Source organism: Chroicocephalus ridibundus, chromosome 1, assembly GCF_963924245.1.
Source record: "Chroicocephalus ridibundus chromosome 1, bChrRid1.1, whole genome shotgun sequence".
Classification (NCBI taxonomy): domain Eukaryota; kingdom Metazoa; phylum Chordata; class Aves; order Charadriiformes; family Laridae; genus Chroicocephalus; species Chroicocephalus ridibundus.
In genome coordinates this window covers 205,678,086-205,696,360 of record NC_086284.1, presented here as the reverse complement: position 1 = coordinate 205,696,360, position 18,275 = coordinate 205,678,086, and the positions used below count along the sequence as shown (strand labels likewise).

General features: G+C 37.9%; 1 protein-coding gene across 6 annotated transcripts in view; it reads right to left on the bottom strand.

The window, feature by feature from the left end:
• The window catches only part of SRPK2 (SRSF protein kinase 2), a 154,617-nt gene that overhangs the window by 11,566 nt on the left and 124,776 nt on the right, over positions 1-18,275 (bottom strand). For all 6 annotated transcript variants that reach the window (XM_063323468.1, XM_063323463.1, XM_063323464.1 and 3 more), the window contains 5 exons: positions 16,617-16,642; positions 14,893-15,139; positions 13,412-13,900; positions 8,523-8,623; positions 8,315-8,422 (listed from right to left, as the gene is read on the bottom strand). In XM_063323468.1, coding sequence (XP_063179538.1) covers positions 8,315-8,422; positions 8,523-8,623; positions 13,412-13,900; positions 14,893-15,139; positions 16,617-16,642 — 971 coding nt within the window. The remainder of the gene's footprint in view (positions 1-8,314; positions 8,423-8,522; positions 8,624-13,411; positions 13,901-14,892; positions 15,140-16,616; positions 16,643-18,275) is intronic.

The following is an 18,275-nucleotide window of genomic DNA, read 5'->3' as shown; positions in this document are numbered from 1 at the left end:
GCTACACAGCACAAGATAAATGAAATTAATTGAGCCTCGTTTAAAAAAAGGGTAAATCCTTGACCTAGTTTTTTACCATAAAGTGAAAAAAATGGCGTTAAAATGCATTAATAAGCAGGTAAATAGTCCTAAGAAGGACAATGACACCTCTGGATTTTATCAGCCAGAGTTTTCTGCTCTTCATGTCAAAAGGTGCGGTGCACCAGAAAGCACATGCAGTCTCAGTGAGTGCCACCAAACAAAGAGCTCTCCGCTGCTGCTACTCAGAATTATAGTTTTGGCAATGCAGAGCTGCTTTGGACTTCTGAACACTCTTCAGTACTTATCGACACTTTGCACCCAACTGTAGGTACGTAAAACCACCCAGTCTCCAATTCATAAGTGGCTGACTGATTCTGTGGAAACCCTGACGGACAGCAAGTTTAACACAGGTCAGCAGAGCATTCTCGTGGTGTTGCAGGCTAACCATATGCCAGCTGTACGTAACAAGCCTGTTACCAGCCCACGGTGGGAAGTGACTTCACCTCTCCTCAGCACTCTCATCTGCATCTGGAGACCTGTGACCACTCTGGGACCACAAGGATGACAGAGACCCTGCTGAACAGGAGAAAGACCAGGGAGGACCTCTAAGATATTAGGGGCCTGAGCAGAGGATGCAGGAGGAGAAACTGGTGGGGCCACGTTTGTTCAGGTTGGAGAAGGAAAGGAGAAAGGGCAATTTAATTGCTGCACTCCACAGTCTGAAAGGTAGTAACAGGGAAGACCAAAATATACTCTTCTCAACGAAAAGAGAACAGAGAACAGACACAAGCAGCAAGATGGGAAACACTAACCTGATAGGAGGGAAAAAATTGGCTGAGCACTGGGACAGGCTGCTCAGAAAGGCTGTGGAAATGTCATCCCGGCAGGTATGTACACCTCAACTGAATGAGGCTCTGAGTAACCTCATCTAACCCTGACACTAACCCTGGTCCAAGCAGAGGTAGACTACTAGAGATCCCTTTCAACCTAAATTTTGCTATTATTTCTATGATGCTACAAATACAAATTAACCATATTTTACTTACTTTCCCTTTGAAAAATATTCATTTATAAAAACTAGTGTCTTGACAGAAACTGTGACTTTGAATTACCATGATCTTTTTTACTTAATGTTGACATTTACCTCAACCGAAATCAGCATTTCAATTATTAAATGGAAACAACAAGTGAGATGCTGCACACTCAACATATGGTGCAAAAGCCCAAGGCAATCATCCGTCCTTACTGAATGTACTGGCAATTGCTACTTACCACTTTCCTAAGGTTATCACAGAAAACCAGTCTAGACTGCTCGTCTCCATCTGCAGATGAAGAACCTTTCATATAAATGGTCACACTGCTGCTTTTGTAGGCTCTGGAGAGGCTACGATTGCTTTCCTGCCACGCAATTGTATATGAACCTACCACAATACTAAACCATTGGCATCACTATCACATATTATGGATCCATGTCTAATCACACAATTGGAAATAGCTACGTTTTCACTGTGTGACAGCTGCGTACTCAATCTGGTGATTGAAAATGGATGCATGCCTAGGGAAAGCTGTCTGGGAGAGGACTGGAAGAACAATTCAATTGGACTGCATCAGCCTCCCTGAATTCCTCTTCTGAAGCCCCAGCTGAAAAAGGACAACAAGCTATAGGCCAGAATTATTATTTTGACAGATGAGATCCAGCTCTTGGCCAGAGTTTCTCTGCCCCAGCTGAAATGAAGAGCTGTGAATGAGAAGATCGTAACTGCTTTAAAAATAGGCTTAGTTTTAAGAACGCTGCTCCACAGGTAAGTGGGAGCATGGAAAGAAGAGCAAAAAGCTTTTTGATATACACGCATCAGCTGGCAATTTGTTCTCCCATGGACACCTCCCTCTGAAGAGCCAGGCAATGGATAGAACATAAAAGGCATTTTGCATGGTTAGTGCTTGCTATGAAAGGCCAAATATACAAAACACCGACAGGCATGGGACGCTTGAAAGGGAAACAGGTTTCTATTATTCGCTGTACTCCAATCTCGGAATCATGCACATGCTGAGTGGTTGCTTTGGAAAGTCAGTTTTTTTGGAAAATCATTTTCTTTTGAGTGTTTCAGGTTGTCCACCCACCACCTTCAAAAAGGGTGCACAGTGATTAATAACAGCATTTTGTACCGTATCTGCCTACTGAAAAATATGTGCATAGTGCCTTGAAGTTTTTCTCTTCTCTCAACCAGATTTTTGATTTTCCCTTTTTCCTCAAAATACTGCTTCTGTGCAGACTCAGGCTTGTCATCACACCTTCAGTATGTGCCACTCGCACATACTAGCACGATGATACTCATGATCCATGGAGACATAATCATTTTTTCCCTGCTTACAACACAGGAAGAGTAGTTAAGGACAGTTACCTCTCCACCCAACATTAGAGGACATTATGCAAAAATGTAAACTGGGGGCTGAACTACAAGAATTTACATGTAGGTTTAATTTTAAAATCATAAGTTACTATATTCTGCTCATTCTTCATTCTGTCCCTCCAAGATCTCTCACATGAATAAAAATCCTAATAATAAAAACTGTAAACTTGCTTGCATTGTAATAGCATCTCCCTCATTTTGAAAGCTGTTTGCCTGCTCCCTTTCCCTCTCACCCCAGTAGTATCTTCTTTCATCATTTTTATCGTCTTTGGATAGATAAAACTAGTAGTACAATTTTCTCCTTCTCTGACTTCCTGCCGATCTACAGCTATGATCTATTAGCTCATTCTTATTATGAAAAGATATTTCAGGAATCACCACTCGCCACAAAAGCCACCTAAGATAAATGTTAAAAACACAGTCTTGTTAATGTCCTAGCTTGTGATACAGTCATCTCCTCCCCACAGCTCAAACAAGACTGTACATAATGAACAAGAAAAGTCAAATGATGAGACTTACCACTTCAGGTGCTTTTCCTGTCTGCAATCCAAAGACCATAAACAAGGAAAAGCAGTGGAATCATGGTGCTTGCAGTCATTTCCAGGAGCAATACAAAGGGATGCCCTCTGCCAGTACTAACTCCCTTATCTTGCCAGGATTTCTTGGCAGCAGCGGGGGAGTACTGTGTTCCATGGTTTTTGAGATTTAGGAAATGCTAAATCACGCAGTGCCTGTTCAGTTTCTGCTCCACAGCAAGCAACCCTCTCCATACTGCAAATGTGGAAATTCAGCCTGATAAAATTAAATGATCAAGGGTTGTTTCAATCCTGTCAAAGGCCCTGCTGGCTCCAAATCTGTTCCTTTTTTGGGAGAAAATGAGAGATGCACCTCCCCGTTGGCATAATTAAAATAGGGTTTAGTACAGCAAGGGAACACAGAATTTTCTAGAATTTAATAGATGTGGAGAGAGATTCCCAGTGTCCAGCTTTCCATGAGAGCAGCTGAGTATGCCACTTAAATAGGCCACATCATTAAAAGACAAAGAAAGGGCACCGCGCGATTTCCTTAGCAAAACTTACAAAGGTCCAGCAAACGATAGCAACAATCAATTCAGACCCAGGTCACTAAAGTCTGGGGAAAAAAATTAAGTTACACTTCGTTTCATTCTTTGCTGAGCAACGAACAAACAAACAGCTCTGTCAGTCTGGAAAAGCCCCACTGGCACCTAACTTCCTTCATTAGCTTCACAGCACATCATACATGTGCTGATTACAAGCTTCCAAATATATGCAACATTCTCTTTTTCCCCTGCCTTTTCTTTTTTCTTTTTTTTTTTTTTTGTCTAAAAGACTCTGAGACTCAGATCACCTGAGCACTCCCTCTCATCCTTTAAATCTCATTCGAAGAGGTACTTTTGCTGTCTGGGACACAAGAACTGGGCCATGCGAAATCATCTAAAATTAGAAGATTCAGCTCACAGGCTGCTGGCTTACAATGCGACTTATTCGCTGGTGTTAACACCAAAAGAAACAGAACTGTAAGGTTATTAGCACCAAGTTACTTCTCCTTGTTTTGCACTGTTTCTCTTATACATTATTTGGGTAGAGTCCTTACATGGCTCTGTTTATGTACACTTTCAGCACAAGTAATCCTGATCAGAATCTCTGTCTACTCAGATACTAAAGACAATACAAATAAAACAACACTATTATTTCCTGAAAGCTGCATTAACACATGGGGTTGGTTGGCTAAACAAAGCCAACCCGTGTTAGCAGAGCCCAGACGAGGACAGCCAGATTCATAAGGAGGGTATTCTGAACGTTGCTCTGCAACACGTGAACACGGATGCTTTGCATGCTCAGGGCAACATTATCAGAGGCTTTTGTTTAAAAACATCATCACTGTCTCTGTCCTCATTACTAAAGACTAAGTAAAAGTGATGAGCAAATGGTATGACAAAAAAGACAGCCTGCTGCTCAGTGATACACCACAACCTCCATGCTCAACATGTTATGCCATAAATACAAGCCAATACAAGAGCCAGTAGCTCTGCTACTCTCAGAGACAATGCTATTCCTAGTGAGCAAGTCTATTTCATTAGCAAGCAAAAGGCAGCGAAAAACCTGAGGCTCAAATGGAGATCCATAAAGCACAAGACCAAGTTAAGACCTTGGGTGAATCCTGGTCCCATCCATTCCAAGTAGTCCTTCATAAAATCTACTAGCCAGGACACACGAGAAGACTGAGGTGTTTTATGTGCACATCTGGAGGTCAGCCTCCGACACAGAAATTCTATGGACCTTAAACTAAATCGAAGAAAGGCCTGGGTTGACATTTTTTTTTAAATAGAGACATTATCTAGAGTATCTGACACGGTAGCGGATATGCAACAGATGGAGAATCTTCTATTTTGCAAGCTAAGCACTCTTCATGTGTGCTGTTTACTACTAAGCAGAGCATTCTGGACTGCTTGCAAGCAAGCCCGTTTGGGAGAGTCTGACAGCCACGTTGTGAAACTCAAACAATGCCCATTGAGATGGAGAACCTGACCACGACTTTGAAGCAGATGATCTGTCAGCAAAAGCCACACAGATGGAGGAGTGAAGAGCACACCTGGATCAGTCCCTCTGAGAATTCTGGTCAGAAATCTCCAACCTGAAGTTCTTGGTTACACACAGATCTACAAGATGGATTTATACAAAATTCCATCCGAATGAAGTAAAAAAATTTTGAAAACTCTTTCAGTGCTGGTTCAGAGAACTAGCTCAGTGATTCAGTTGTGAGCAAGAGGTTTAAAAGCGTAACATCTCATCTTTGCTTTGACGCTACCTTACTATACTTTGCATTCACATTAATTCACATCATTCATATCAGACACACAGTTTTGCAATATGTGCATGTTCATTCGATTGAGACAAGAAAGCTCATCCAAAGTCAAAACCATAATCAGAATGAAGGACAGGATGTGTAATTATGTAATGCAGCTCCCACTGCAAAGCCACATGGCACCTTTCCTATCCCTTCACAAATGTAGTATTTCTGACAGGTGGGTATGACCAGAGCAATTACTCACCTAACCTGAACACAGCCTCAGACTTAGGTCACTTACTACCATATAGCTACCCCTTAACTGACAGCTTTTTTTTTTTCAATTTCTGTTAAAAAAAGCAGGGAACGAGAAATACCATGTGCAATCAATACAGAGTGGCAGGACACCACTTCTTGTATGCTTGGTACTGCCACACTGGGCAGAGTATGGAAGGATGGAAACTTGCCAAGAAAAAAGTCACAGCGATACTGCTGGACCACTCATTTTGCATAGTACTGCTTCCAAAAACATCCTTAATGACTTTGGACTTGTACAAGCAAGGCAACATGACAAAGAAGTCTCCTTGCTCTCCTTTGAGAGTCTTGGACAACATGGCTAATGGGGTATTTGAGCTTATTTTGGCTGAAAATAAACAACACCCCCAGCTCTTGCTCCAGCAGACAACAGTAAACATTAAGGAATACAGTGAATTAAATATGAAACAAGAGCAAGGTAACCTAGAAGGGCGTTTTCTGAACCACATTTAAGTACAACAAGGAATCCAAACTTGAGAAAGCAAGTGGGACTACAATGGCATTAAAACACTTCGGTACTTCATAATTCTTGGCTGCTTTCAGGACGGGATAGAATCAAATCATAATTTCCAAAGGCAGCCTAAATAAGTCAGTTGGGAGTTTGCAGTTCCACATCAGGAATGCTACCCTGGCTGTTAACCTCTGATACAAATCCTCGTCAGAAAGAGCATTAAGGTCTTCAATTCAATCCCTACCTCAGAGCTGTTTTTCACCTGATACAGGACCAGGACTCACAGCGCTCTGACCCATTTTCTTAACCATCCAGGAATGAAAGCAGATCCTAAGGGGTTTTGAAACTATGAGTTTTTGGGGTAAGCTTGTGTCCTGGTCTGAGGTGCAGGTTCGTTAACCTTACCTCTCTCTATCTCTCTCCCTCCTCTCCTTAGAGAGAGAGGTGAGGGAGAGCATCTGTCATTCGCCCCAGTGGCCAGTCTGGCCCAAACCATGAGAGCTTGAGATGGATCTCTACTTTTTTTACATGACTATACAATGACAACAACCAAATTCAACAATCATATGTCAGTGCTGTAAGATTATAAAATTTCTACAGCATTTTTTAAAAGCTAAAAACCCAAAAATCTGTGGCAGAAAACAGAATTCCAGTGTTTCTGCCTCAAATCCTTTACTGTCTTTAAAGCTTACATAACAAAAAAGCAGAAGTATAATTTTCTCATTAAAGTACGGAAACATTGTGAATTTGAATTAAGATACTCCTAGTGGCAGAGATTCTTTATGCTTTTTTTTCTTCTCGAGTTTGAGAAAGCACTAGCATGAAGAAAGCTGTGGCACTTACATAACATGGAAAAGAATTAAAGCATAAGGGGCTGGACGACCCTAAGTATTCTAAGAATATTATATTCCCTAGGTGTGATATTGCTGTAACTTTCTTTAAACGCAATCCTGCATAGTCTTCAGCCTTTTTCATGTGGCTTTAGCTACAAAACTATACAGAAAATTAGCAGGGGGTACAATCTTAAAGGAAGATGAATATAGGGTATTCAATACCATAAAAAGGTATCAAGTTCAACCGAGGCTTACAGAATATCAGGTAAAAAGAATGAAAAGTCCCTATAGTAATTTTGTAGTTAGATAAGAGAAGAATCATTCAAAGAATTAACGATCAAAGCTGGAATATTTTCTATGCTTTGTTTGCAATGTAATAGAAAAATTCTACATTTTGCCCCCAAATGGAAGAGTAAATTTGGAAATGGATGTTATTTTCTGTGTACTCAAGCAAAAGCTGGTATTAAACTCTAAAGAAAATATACTTGCAATTTTACTTATGGGTTAGTTATTTCCAACAAATGGCATTCTGAGCTTACAATATCTGTAGGATTTTATGTTCCTTTCAATCCTCCTCCTCTCCCTCTGAGCTTTGCAATTCTTCTCATCGCCCACGCCTGCAAACTGTGTCTAGTATTTGAGCCTTCTCCTCCTCCTCACACACTTACTCTTTTCAGACATGTATTTGTAAAATATAAAGATCTGAATAAGTTTTCACTTTTAAAACAGACAGTTATTTCTAAATGTATTCCCAAAACTATCTTTAATCAGAAGATGCATGTAGCTTATTTGTCCTCAAAGAGGTATTACAAACAGATTGTTTCAGAAAGTTGAATGATTACATTTTTACTCTTTCTGTTCTTTAAAGATTTTTTAAAATCTATAATTTCAGTTTTACTGTGATGAAACTAATTCTACAGAACATTACCATGTATTTTGCTAATAAACTAAATTCCTTCTCGTCAAAGTTTAGAATCTAAAGCTGTGATTTGCAAGCCTAATCTGACAAATGTTTTCACTGTACTTGGCCAGAATTTGAAGTATTTCACCGTTCTGCTACTTTATGCAAGAAAAGGAATGGAAACACAGCAAACAGTCGCACAGATTCTAATATGGGAAGAAAACATGCAGTTGTACTATTTCAGTTAGACTTTGACATTTAAAATATACACGTATTTCCCTCCAACTTACGTATTTTTGACTGCAAGTTTAAAATGCATCAAATGAAAATCAGAAATGTTCTCCAAAATACTTCCTTTTGATTAAGAACGCTTGAGAAATCAAAATAAAAATCAAAATAAACGTCAAATAAAAATAAAACATAAAAAAAATCAAAACAAAAATAAAAATAAACATCAAAATCAACATAATTTGTGTCAAAAATGTCCGAACCATCCTCATCGGGTTTCCTCACCAAATAAACAACTGGTTTTAGGAGGTTTATGCTTGTAAAATACACATTGTATTGTTCTTACCATACATGCTGTACTCCAGATATCAGCAGGTGTACTGTAACCTGCTCCTATTAAAACCTCTATGGATCTATATTGTCTCGTCTGGATGTCTTCTGTGAAGTGTTTATGCTAAAATAGAAAGAACCACATTAATGGAAAAAATTAACAATAAAAAAGCCTGTTCTAAATAATGAAGGCTAAATAGCTAAAATGATGTAGCTATACTTACCACCCAACAGGCATTCCCCAGGTCAGCAATTTTAACTCTAATTTTATCCGCATTTCGTGGGTCCAGTGGATTCACCAGTAAGTCAGCAGCACGAGTTTTTGCTAACACAAGCAAAAGGCAGAATTGTCAGTATTTTGAACATACTATTCATTACCTCTAAGCACCTTTCCCTTGACACTTTATCCAGTTTTGTTATACGTTGAAGACATCAAAATCATTTGTTACGATAAATTTAAGCAATACAAATAGGACCTCTTACCTTACATTTCAAGTGCAAATTTTTTGCATGCTTTGACTGACAAATGATTATTATCATTAGAACATCCAGAGAAGCTTCTAAGCAAAACCAGTGCACATGTTTCCAAAAATAGATTCACACAGAAAATGTTAAAATTCAAACTCCACATGAAAGATACATTCTTGGAACAGTTTGGTTGAGAAAATAAATTCTGCACTTCCATTCTTAGCTAAGGTAAATAAAATTTGGCTGGATTTATTTTTTTTTTTTAAATAAATCTGTCCCTCCTAAGGGGAAAAAGACTCACCAAAACCTGACTAATTTGAAAGCCTAGGGGACCGTTGCCCATTTCACAGACAACTCAGCGTTGAATCAAAGTTCTCGGAAGGTCCTATTTGCATTGAGTATGATCCAGACTAAAAACACAGAACTTTAATTGATTCTTCAATCTTTAGAGGCTCTTGGGACACTGATGACTAACATATGACAGTGGAGGACTGCTGCTTCTCTGTGTTTTGACATACTACCTTGCGAGCTCCTAAACTGCACTGGAAAGAAAGCAGATTCACTTGAATGTGGAAGATAGAACCAGGTACCACAAATCGCACAGCGGCAGAAGATTCATCTCAGTTTCCTTGTCACAAAGCTAAGAAGAATAAATTGGAAACTGGTGGTAAGGTAAGAAAGAGGTATTAGATCCAAAGTGCACCTAGGACTCCAATGGGGATATAATGATCCCCACATTGGCACAAGAACTGGAAGAGGAAAATACACCAAACATGGAACAAGGAGAAAAAATACAGGATGTCTAAAGGTGAGTTAGGAGTGACTGAAATTAGATGAGGATCTTCAGCTGCTGGGACAGCAAGCCTGAATGGGCCATCAGGGCATTGAAATACTGGCCAACAAGAAAAGAAAGTGGCAGGATCCATCAGGGAAGAGAAGGAAAGAAAGACAGGACTAAATGGCAGAAGATAGAATGGGCAGTGACCTCAACAAAACAGTCCTCTAAAATAGCTGGAACGAAGTCCAAGACTCAAGTTAAAAAAAGCACCAATATAGGGCATAAAAATAAAATACACCGAGAGAAGGCGGCTGCAGTCCAGCACTTAGAAACAGTTACTAGTAAGCTTAATATTAATGTCTTCCCTTATGAGTATGCTGCGTAGTACAGTATTTTTTTTAAAAACACAATCACACACATTATTCAAGAAATAACAGGACCTTTCTCTATTCAGTAGCGCTGGCAAAAAAAAAAGGTAGTGCTAAATAAATCCTTCCCACACGTCTTGTTGAAGGTGAAGGACTGCAGTAAAGAAAGTGGAATGAAGGAGGAAAAAAAGTGCCATCAGTAAGACATCTGAATATGACATTAGAAAACAGCTTTCTTCAATCTTCTTCTAACAGAGAGAACTGACAAAGTAATAGGCAAGGGCCTACACTTTTGTGTTTTCTCAGGAACTCATGAAGTTTATGTCCCATATTTTCCGAGAGATGAATATAAGACCTTGGATTCTGAATTTGAAAAACTTGCATCATTCACAACTGAAAGTGAAGTCAAAAGGAATGTACTTTTTAGCAAGTACTCTCAAAAAAAGCATCCAAAAGAGCTCAACCTGAGCACAAAATTAGTGAGCATTTCTGATTTTCAGTTTTCTGTGTCCTAGTTCTGCAAAACTGAGAAATATCGCCTCTTCTCACATGACAGTATGTTTAGTAAACATTCAAACACTGGAATGAGAGGAGTCATTAGGAAATTAATAGATCTATCTTAAGGGCATTTGGTCATACAGTGAAAATTTGAAAAAGATTAATAATAAAAAACTTAATAGCTGCTCATCCACTGAACACGAATGGGTCTGTCTACTGAATGAAGCAAGTGTCCTGAAAAAGTAAGATGAGACTGTATTACTTAGTAAGGTACAGCAATGCCTAGACAAAGAGGAACAATTAAAGTTTACTTCTATATAAGAAAAGGGCACTACAGTTATAGTGAAAAAGCAGCACCACTTAAAAATATCAAATAGACTTAAACTCTTGTATCCTTCTTCTTTCTAAATACACTAACCTGTTTTATTACTGTTTAACCCAACATTATTATTGATGCCATTAATAATGTTCAGCTTTTCCTCTTTCTGAGGAAGAAGCGAGCTATGGCTGAATCTACTATCTTTATCTACATAAAAGGTCTGTAGGTTGCTCCTGATGAGGAGTAACAAAGCAGTAGAGGCTTTATGCCTATATAATGCCAGCAGCACAAACGAAGCAGCTACCAGGCATCTAGCAACCTCCTGCACATTGTTTAAGGGAGTAGAGTGTAGGGAGATAGAATGGAAGACGTATTAGTCTGGATCTTGACATTTTCCAGAAATAAAGTTCTACTCGGTTGTATTTTACTTCACATTTCTTGCCTATCTGCAGATTACCTTTCCTGTCAGACTCTGTAATAAACTGTGTGAATTGCTCTTCTAAAGTCTTAAAGCAAGAAATACACTTGACTGTATTTTTCAATACATCTCTATTTAAATTCAGTGACTTCATCTGGGACAACGTTGATGCAGGCTTGGTGATCTCCTAAGCTACCTCATTTTCTTCTATCCACTTACAGATTTAGTCTCTCAGTATTTTCTTTAATATTCATTCTTCCCATGTATGTATCATTTAGCCACTGGCACTGTAAATAAAACCTATGCGTAATACCCTGGAGCCATTTAATTCAATGGCAAAAATCCAGCTCTTTGCAATGACACCAAAATTTCACCTTCCATGTCTTCTATAAACAGGATTTACAGGCAAAAGTTTTGCATCTGAGCAGTTCTGGTGGCCAGAATTTAAATGTCCAAAACCATGCTGAATACAGAAAAGCCATAATGGCTTGGCATTGCTGGTTGGCAACATGCCTCACAGAGACAAAGACTTCATCTTGTTGAGTTTTAATAAAAGGTTAAGAGAGGAACTGTTTGAAACAGAAAAGAACCATTAATGAATGAAAATACAGCATATTACAGAATTTTTTTAATATGACTGAGAAAAGATATAATAAGAAGTAATAGCTAGAAGCTGCAGCCACAGAAATCCAAACTTGCTACAGTTCTTCTGAAACCATTCGGAGTACTGACCAGTGGAACACACTTCAACCACACTAGATTTTTTTTATCATTTCATTTGTCCAAATCAAGAGCAGGTACCTGTTTTGGAAAATATGTTTTAAGCCAAACATTAAGGTTACTGGGCTTAACAGAGGGTGTATTACTGGCTTTTTATAAAAGGAAGTCAGGTTACATGATCTCATGATCGCCTTCTGCCCTTTAACTATAGGAATAATGCTTACTTGTAACTATAAACTTCCCTTTCTCTTTCCTATTAGACTGACCCGCCAATGCAAATATTTCCATTTACAATAACTTATCTAATACCCTTAAAAACAAGTTCTACAGCAGAAATTATTTTAAGAAAATAAATCACAGTCCTGCTTTTCTCTTAAAATTTAATATGGTAGATTTGTTTGAATTTAACTAGAATGCTTTTGTATTGTGTTCCAAGCTGCATCTAACTCACTCCCAGGTTGGAATGCAAGAAAAATAATCCAGTTTATTTAAAATAAGCTTAACTAAGATATTGCCTTTAATGAGACTACTACAATTTTTTCTTAACCTTGCCACTGCCTTTCCATTCCACCTACTTGTCCCTTTTTTTTAAATGTAATACACACCCATGTTACTAGGCAAAAGTCTTCCATCAACTCAAATCAAAAGTGCTTTTCCCCCACCCCCTGCTATTTCTAAAAGCCATTCAAAACTAATACATTTGCTTTTCCTTGAAACCTGTTCCTAGGAGGCAAAAATTCATCAGAATGCTTTGGGACCAAACTAACTTAAAAGCCTCCTCTTCATTTCTAGATATCTTCTCTGCCTTTTTGCAAAAAGTCTTCTAAGATTAAAAACTAAATTTAAAATAATCATAACTGAGATTTTGCATTCGCACAACGTACAATTCAATGAGCAAAATGTTCAGTGTAGATGAAACCAAGAAGGCAAAATCAGCCAGCGATGAAAAAGGAGTTCCCAGCAGTAGGCTGCAGCTGTAACCTGACCCTACCTATGGTTAATCTGACCCGGCATCCCACGTCCCTCTCCAAGTCTGGGGAGTGCCTAGGAAAGACAGTATTTGGAAGCAGTCTGCACAGACTTCTCCGACTGCAGAGGCGGGCACGCAGGCACATCTTTCAGTGGGCACTCTTTAGACTCAAGCACAAAGCAGGCCAGGACGTTAGTAGGTTTTGCACCAATCCAGAAACTAAAAACATTTAGAACACCCAACCTGTAGGTACAGAAAAGTAAAGGTCATTGAGAAGTGCTAGACCTAGTGTTCAATCAGTCAGGGAAATGGTGCGATAGAGTTCCTGTCTGTTATCGAAAGGTCCTTTTGTGTTACTTAAAGAAGTGTGTGACAGCCTACCCATAAAGGCTTGGTACCAAATTTTCACCAAAACACCCAAAACAAAAAAAATGTAAAATCTGCGTACACGTGTCATTGAACACAGATAGAACATACACATAGGGTTTAACCCCACTGCTCATTCTTCATAAGACATCACCTACAGCTCCAAGAGACTTCAAGTATGGTATATGCCACTAAGAGGAATACTTACTTTTTGGCAAATCCCCAGTGCTTGAAGCTGAAACTGTTCTGCTCCTGTCGTGAGATGGGCTGCTCTCCTCTCTTTCAGTTACAGTTGATCCTTCAGAAACAGCAGAACCACAAGCTACAGACTCTAGAGCCCCAGAGAACACTGAAGCTGAAAATTCAGAGAACTCTGACTCGGGAATTTTATGACGTCCATTTGGCAATTCACCGTTAAACTGTTCATAGGAGCTGCTATACGAGTAATCACTTTTTGCATTTGGCTCATCAAGATTATATTCCTCTGGATTTGGACATTCTTCCTCATCCTCATCTTCATCTTCAATCTGTTGTTCCAGTAGGAATGGGCCGTTCACAATATGGCCGTTTGTTTTGGGGGATTCTATCCACTTAGGGTCTGTAGGGTCAGCATTGACAAGTTCCTGCTCAACGTCGTCATCTTTTTCAGTGTTTTCTTTCTCTGTGTCTTCTTTTTCGTCCTGATCTTCTGCTTCACCTGAAAAAATTCAACGAGCGACACATTAGATCATACATCAATATACCATTTGAAATTAGGCATTCTTAATTTTTAACTCTTCAGTAACTACTTGAACTTCTGACATATCACACAAGAAAACACTGGATATCACTGAAATATGCAGACCTTAAAAATCTAAATTAAAGGCGAAAGAAAGAACAAGGTAAGGCTGCTGGGGGGGAAAAAAAACAAACAAACAATGGGAAGTGGTTCAGGAGGGAACAATTCAGAAGAGAAGAACATTATGAAGGGAAGATAGATGAGGTCTGGAAAGCAAGCTTTACATATCTGTAACTCCATGTGTGTCAAACCGGGAGTCATCATAGAAGTAGGAAAATTCATGGTAAAAGCAGAACAAAACTAAACCAAATCAAAAGACAGGCACTGACAGTAGTTACACTTTTATCAGAACTGGAGAGAGCTGACAAGAAAACCAGGGAAGCCAGAACAGAGCTGGACCATAACAATTATGCTCCAAACCACTGGGACTAAACAAGAATTTTAAACAAGAGATCTTAAAAATTTTAGTGAAGAAGCTGCAATTATTACCTGAATAGATCATTACAACAAACATTATGAGAAGAAAAGGGGAAAGTAAGGATAACTATAACTACATTAATGTTACAGAATACAAATTCATCTTACTTTTCCGCTATCTCACCAAGATACTTGGTGTTACGCCACTCAATGTGGTATGACAACTGACTGTTCTGTTGAATTTTCTATGCACGCTTTTTGCAGGATTTGATAGCTAGACTGCATTGACGTTTTTATTCACTTCTACAGCAGGTTTGACTTTTCTTTCCCTTTCCTTTTTAGACTTTGTAGTTATGATTTTACCTACTGGAGAAAATGAAACTTAATCATCTAGGAAAGTTTGGAGATTTTGTTCATTGCGTTGGATGCAATGCTGCAATTACTTTCCCCACTGAAACAGCAAATTCAGGGTCAATAAAAACAGGAATACTAACCATCATCATTTCCAGGTTCCTCATCTACTACCTCTTCTATATCAGCTGTTTTTAGTTTCACCTCTGGGTGGTACTCATCTTCTTGTTCATTTGATGGTACAGCTGAGGTTACATTTTCTTCTATTTTTTTCCTTTCAGCTTCTCGCTCTAGTTCTTCTATTTCCTGCAGGCGTTTTTCTAACAGCTCAGCTTGTCTCTTCTGTTTTTTCTTCAGTTTTTTCTTTTTGTTTTTGGATATTTTTCCAACCTAAAGTATTAGTACAAACAAAAGAAAGCAAAACAAAAACCCTAAGCAATTATTCTCAAGGCATCTCATACCAAATTCACTTGCAGTATGATTACTTTTTATTTGAAAATACCAGATGGAAATTAATATAATAAATAGGTTGCTTTTCCCATTTTACTTCAAATCAAGAACAATGTAGGGTTATATGAAGACAAAAAAGCTATCAAAATCTTACATAGTTATACATCTTTTTACATGGTTGTTTATTAGATCCAAGAGCAAAATACATCTAAGATGCCACAGTAAGATTCCTATGATCCTATCAACTCCACTAGCACAATAATCGTAAACACCAGTCTAGATCAACAGATGATACTGCATCTGAAAGATAACTCTGCTGTATCTAGTTATTTACACATAAATTTTATACACGATTTCTCTCTCTGTACAATGCAGGTAATGACCAGCAAAAGTATGCCGACAAAAATGATACAGAAAAGCCAGAGATTGAAAATGGTAAAGAATTTTAAATAAATCCTGTGTTATTCAGCTATTTCCCTAGTAAAGAAAAGCATTTTTTTTATTCACTTCTGGCCCAAAACATACAAATCACAAACAACAGATGGCTGTTATGAAAAGTTTCACATTTTATATAACATAAGGATTGAAAAACTCAGGTACTGTAACAAGGAAAAGAAAAATTAACACATCCGATCTAGAATTGAAACAGTTTCTTATATTTTAACTCAATTCTGACTTCTATTTTTACTATTTGATAAATTAGATCTACGTATTTCATTCATTGTTTAGATATCAGAGTAAGAAATCCTCATATAATTCGAAAATAAAGTACAAAGAACAAAGGGAAACAGTGTTTTCTGAAAGGTTTATCTGTAAATCCTGTTATCTTCAAAAGAAGCTATGGGACAGTCAAAACCAGACAGTTAATTTGACAATCCTATTAATTTTCGTCCATGTTGTATGCCCAATGAAATAATGTATGTTCTGTAAACACAGACGTAGAAAGTGGGTTTGACCTTAGATATTTCTAAACAGCTGTATTATCAGTGGTTATCTGCTATATATACGTGGCAAAAAGATTTTTCAGACCTCATAAAAAAACTCTCCTTTAAGGCTTTGATGATTAAGGCCTTGAAGTCCTTAAGCAATCTGCAATGCATGATATTTAGTGCACGCACCCATTTTTGCCAGGATTTGAATGAAATGGATTATTCCTCAAGAGATGAAAATGGCAATGCTTAACTTTCTTTGACATAGCTGTAGAATTATAAGTCTATGAGAGTTTTCATCAGAGAAATACTGTGCTTAAAACTGGTAAGGCCAAAGACATTAAGAGTAAAGTGTTCTCTGAAAGATAAAAGCTTTATTCAAAGGAAGCTATAAAAAGGGTAGAGACTACCAACTGTCTAATAGCTATTAATATATACAGAAACACAGAAAATAAGATAGTTAATTTGAATTATGTAACAATACTTACAGGCTTTTGTTGTGGAGCTGTACTCACTAAAAAGAAAAAAAATATTTTAAAGGTATATTTTTACAAAAACAAGTCTATAAAAGCAAAAAGTAGTATAAACTATGTAACAATATTCTTAAGTAAGTATAAGCAGTGATTTTTTTTATATATTTTTTTGAGTCAGACTTTTTACTCTGTACAAGTACCTGCTGCCTGAAATCATTTGATGTCTCCACTAGAGCATCTGGAATTGGAAGGAGCTAGCATCAATTTCTGTTCACTCTGTTGTGGTTGGTGGAGAGTTAACAAAAGTCAGAAAGGAAAGTCTGAATCAGTAAAGACTGGACAGAAAACATTAAATGACTGCAGAGTCATCACAGATGGAATGTATGTAGTCAGCTGGGTGAGCAGGTACAGACAGATTTTAAATAGTTCAGGGAATATCAAAAAGATTACGTGTTGCACTCAACGGAAAAGTCAAATATTCCTATTTCCATCATTCTGAAATAAGACAGCCTGATTGCTAGGATTGGAGGCATGAATAAGTTCCTATGGTAAAAAGCACACCACCGCAGAAAAAGCATCTCCAGCATGGACCTCTTCCTAAGCACCTCTCAGAAGGATACCGTCAATGACTAGGTCTGATGAGATTACAACACTAACTGTGAAAATGCACAGAACAGCAATACAAGCCACACAACATCCCCCAAATAATCAAAACCAAAAAAATAACCAAATATGGGAGACAGACGCAAAGTGGAAGTGAGAAAGAGGAACTGAACGGGGGAGGAGAACTTCTCACAAACTTCTTCAGACACACAGGCGTATAGCAATTAACAAACGCAAAATAAAAAACGGAGACAGCTGAGACGTCAGAGTTCTTTTATAGGTTCAGCTCCTGCTGCTAAGTTCAGGAAAAAGCATGCTTGTATGCCCCTAAGAGGGCAAGGTTTTCAAAAAGGTTGATTTAAGGTTCTTAAACTTGAGTACCATCACTGCACTAAAAAGGGGAATTATGCAGAACCTATTCTTGAAATGCTGTAAAGAAAATGCATCTTCAGCTCCTGTGTGGAAAGCCACAGATTTAATTACAATTTGCTAAGAACAAAGTGTATTCCTTAAAATAATATTTAATGTCAGGAAGCAACATAAAGTCTGCATGAACAAAATCAAGTTACTTCCCACACAAATAACATGCAGCCTTTAGCTATGTGATTACACATTATGTAAAATTCAATACAATATATTCATGATTTATGAGATTTTGCATCTTAACATATATAACAATGTAAAATATTTATGGATTTTGACCACAGTATTTGCTCCTGATATAGCCAGTATTTTATTATACCTCAGAAATTTTAATCTCTTTAATACATTTTCTGACAATATTACAAAGGTTTTTAAATGTTATTATTTCTCCACTGACTGTAGTTTATGTGCTGGACTGCCAAATAAATGGCAACCATGGTACTAAAGATCACTAAAATAGCCATACTTCGCCTTTGTTTTTCTTTACTGATTGTTGTGAACTTCTTTACCTTGGTTTCTCCTAGCTAAACATAATATACAGTTCCTATCTGAAGTCTTGGCAAGTCTAACATAAAACATTTTACATAGAGTGTTAGGGAGAAGGGCTTATCACGAATTCAGTTAGGTACAATAAATTCCATTTTCAAG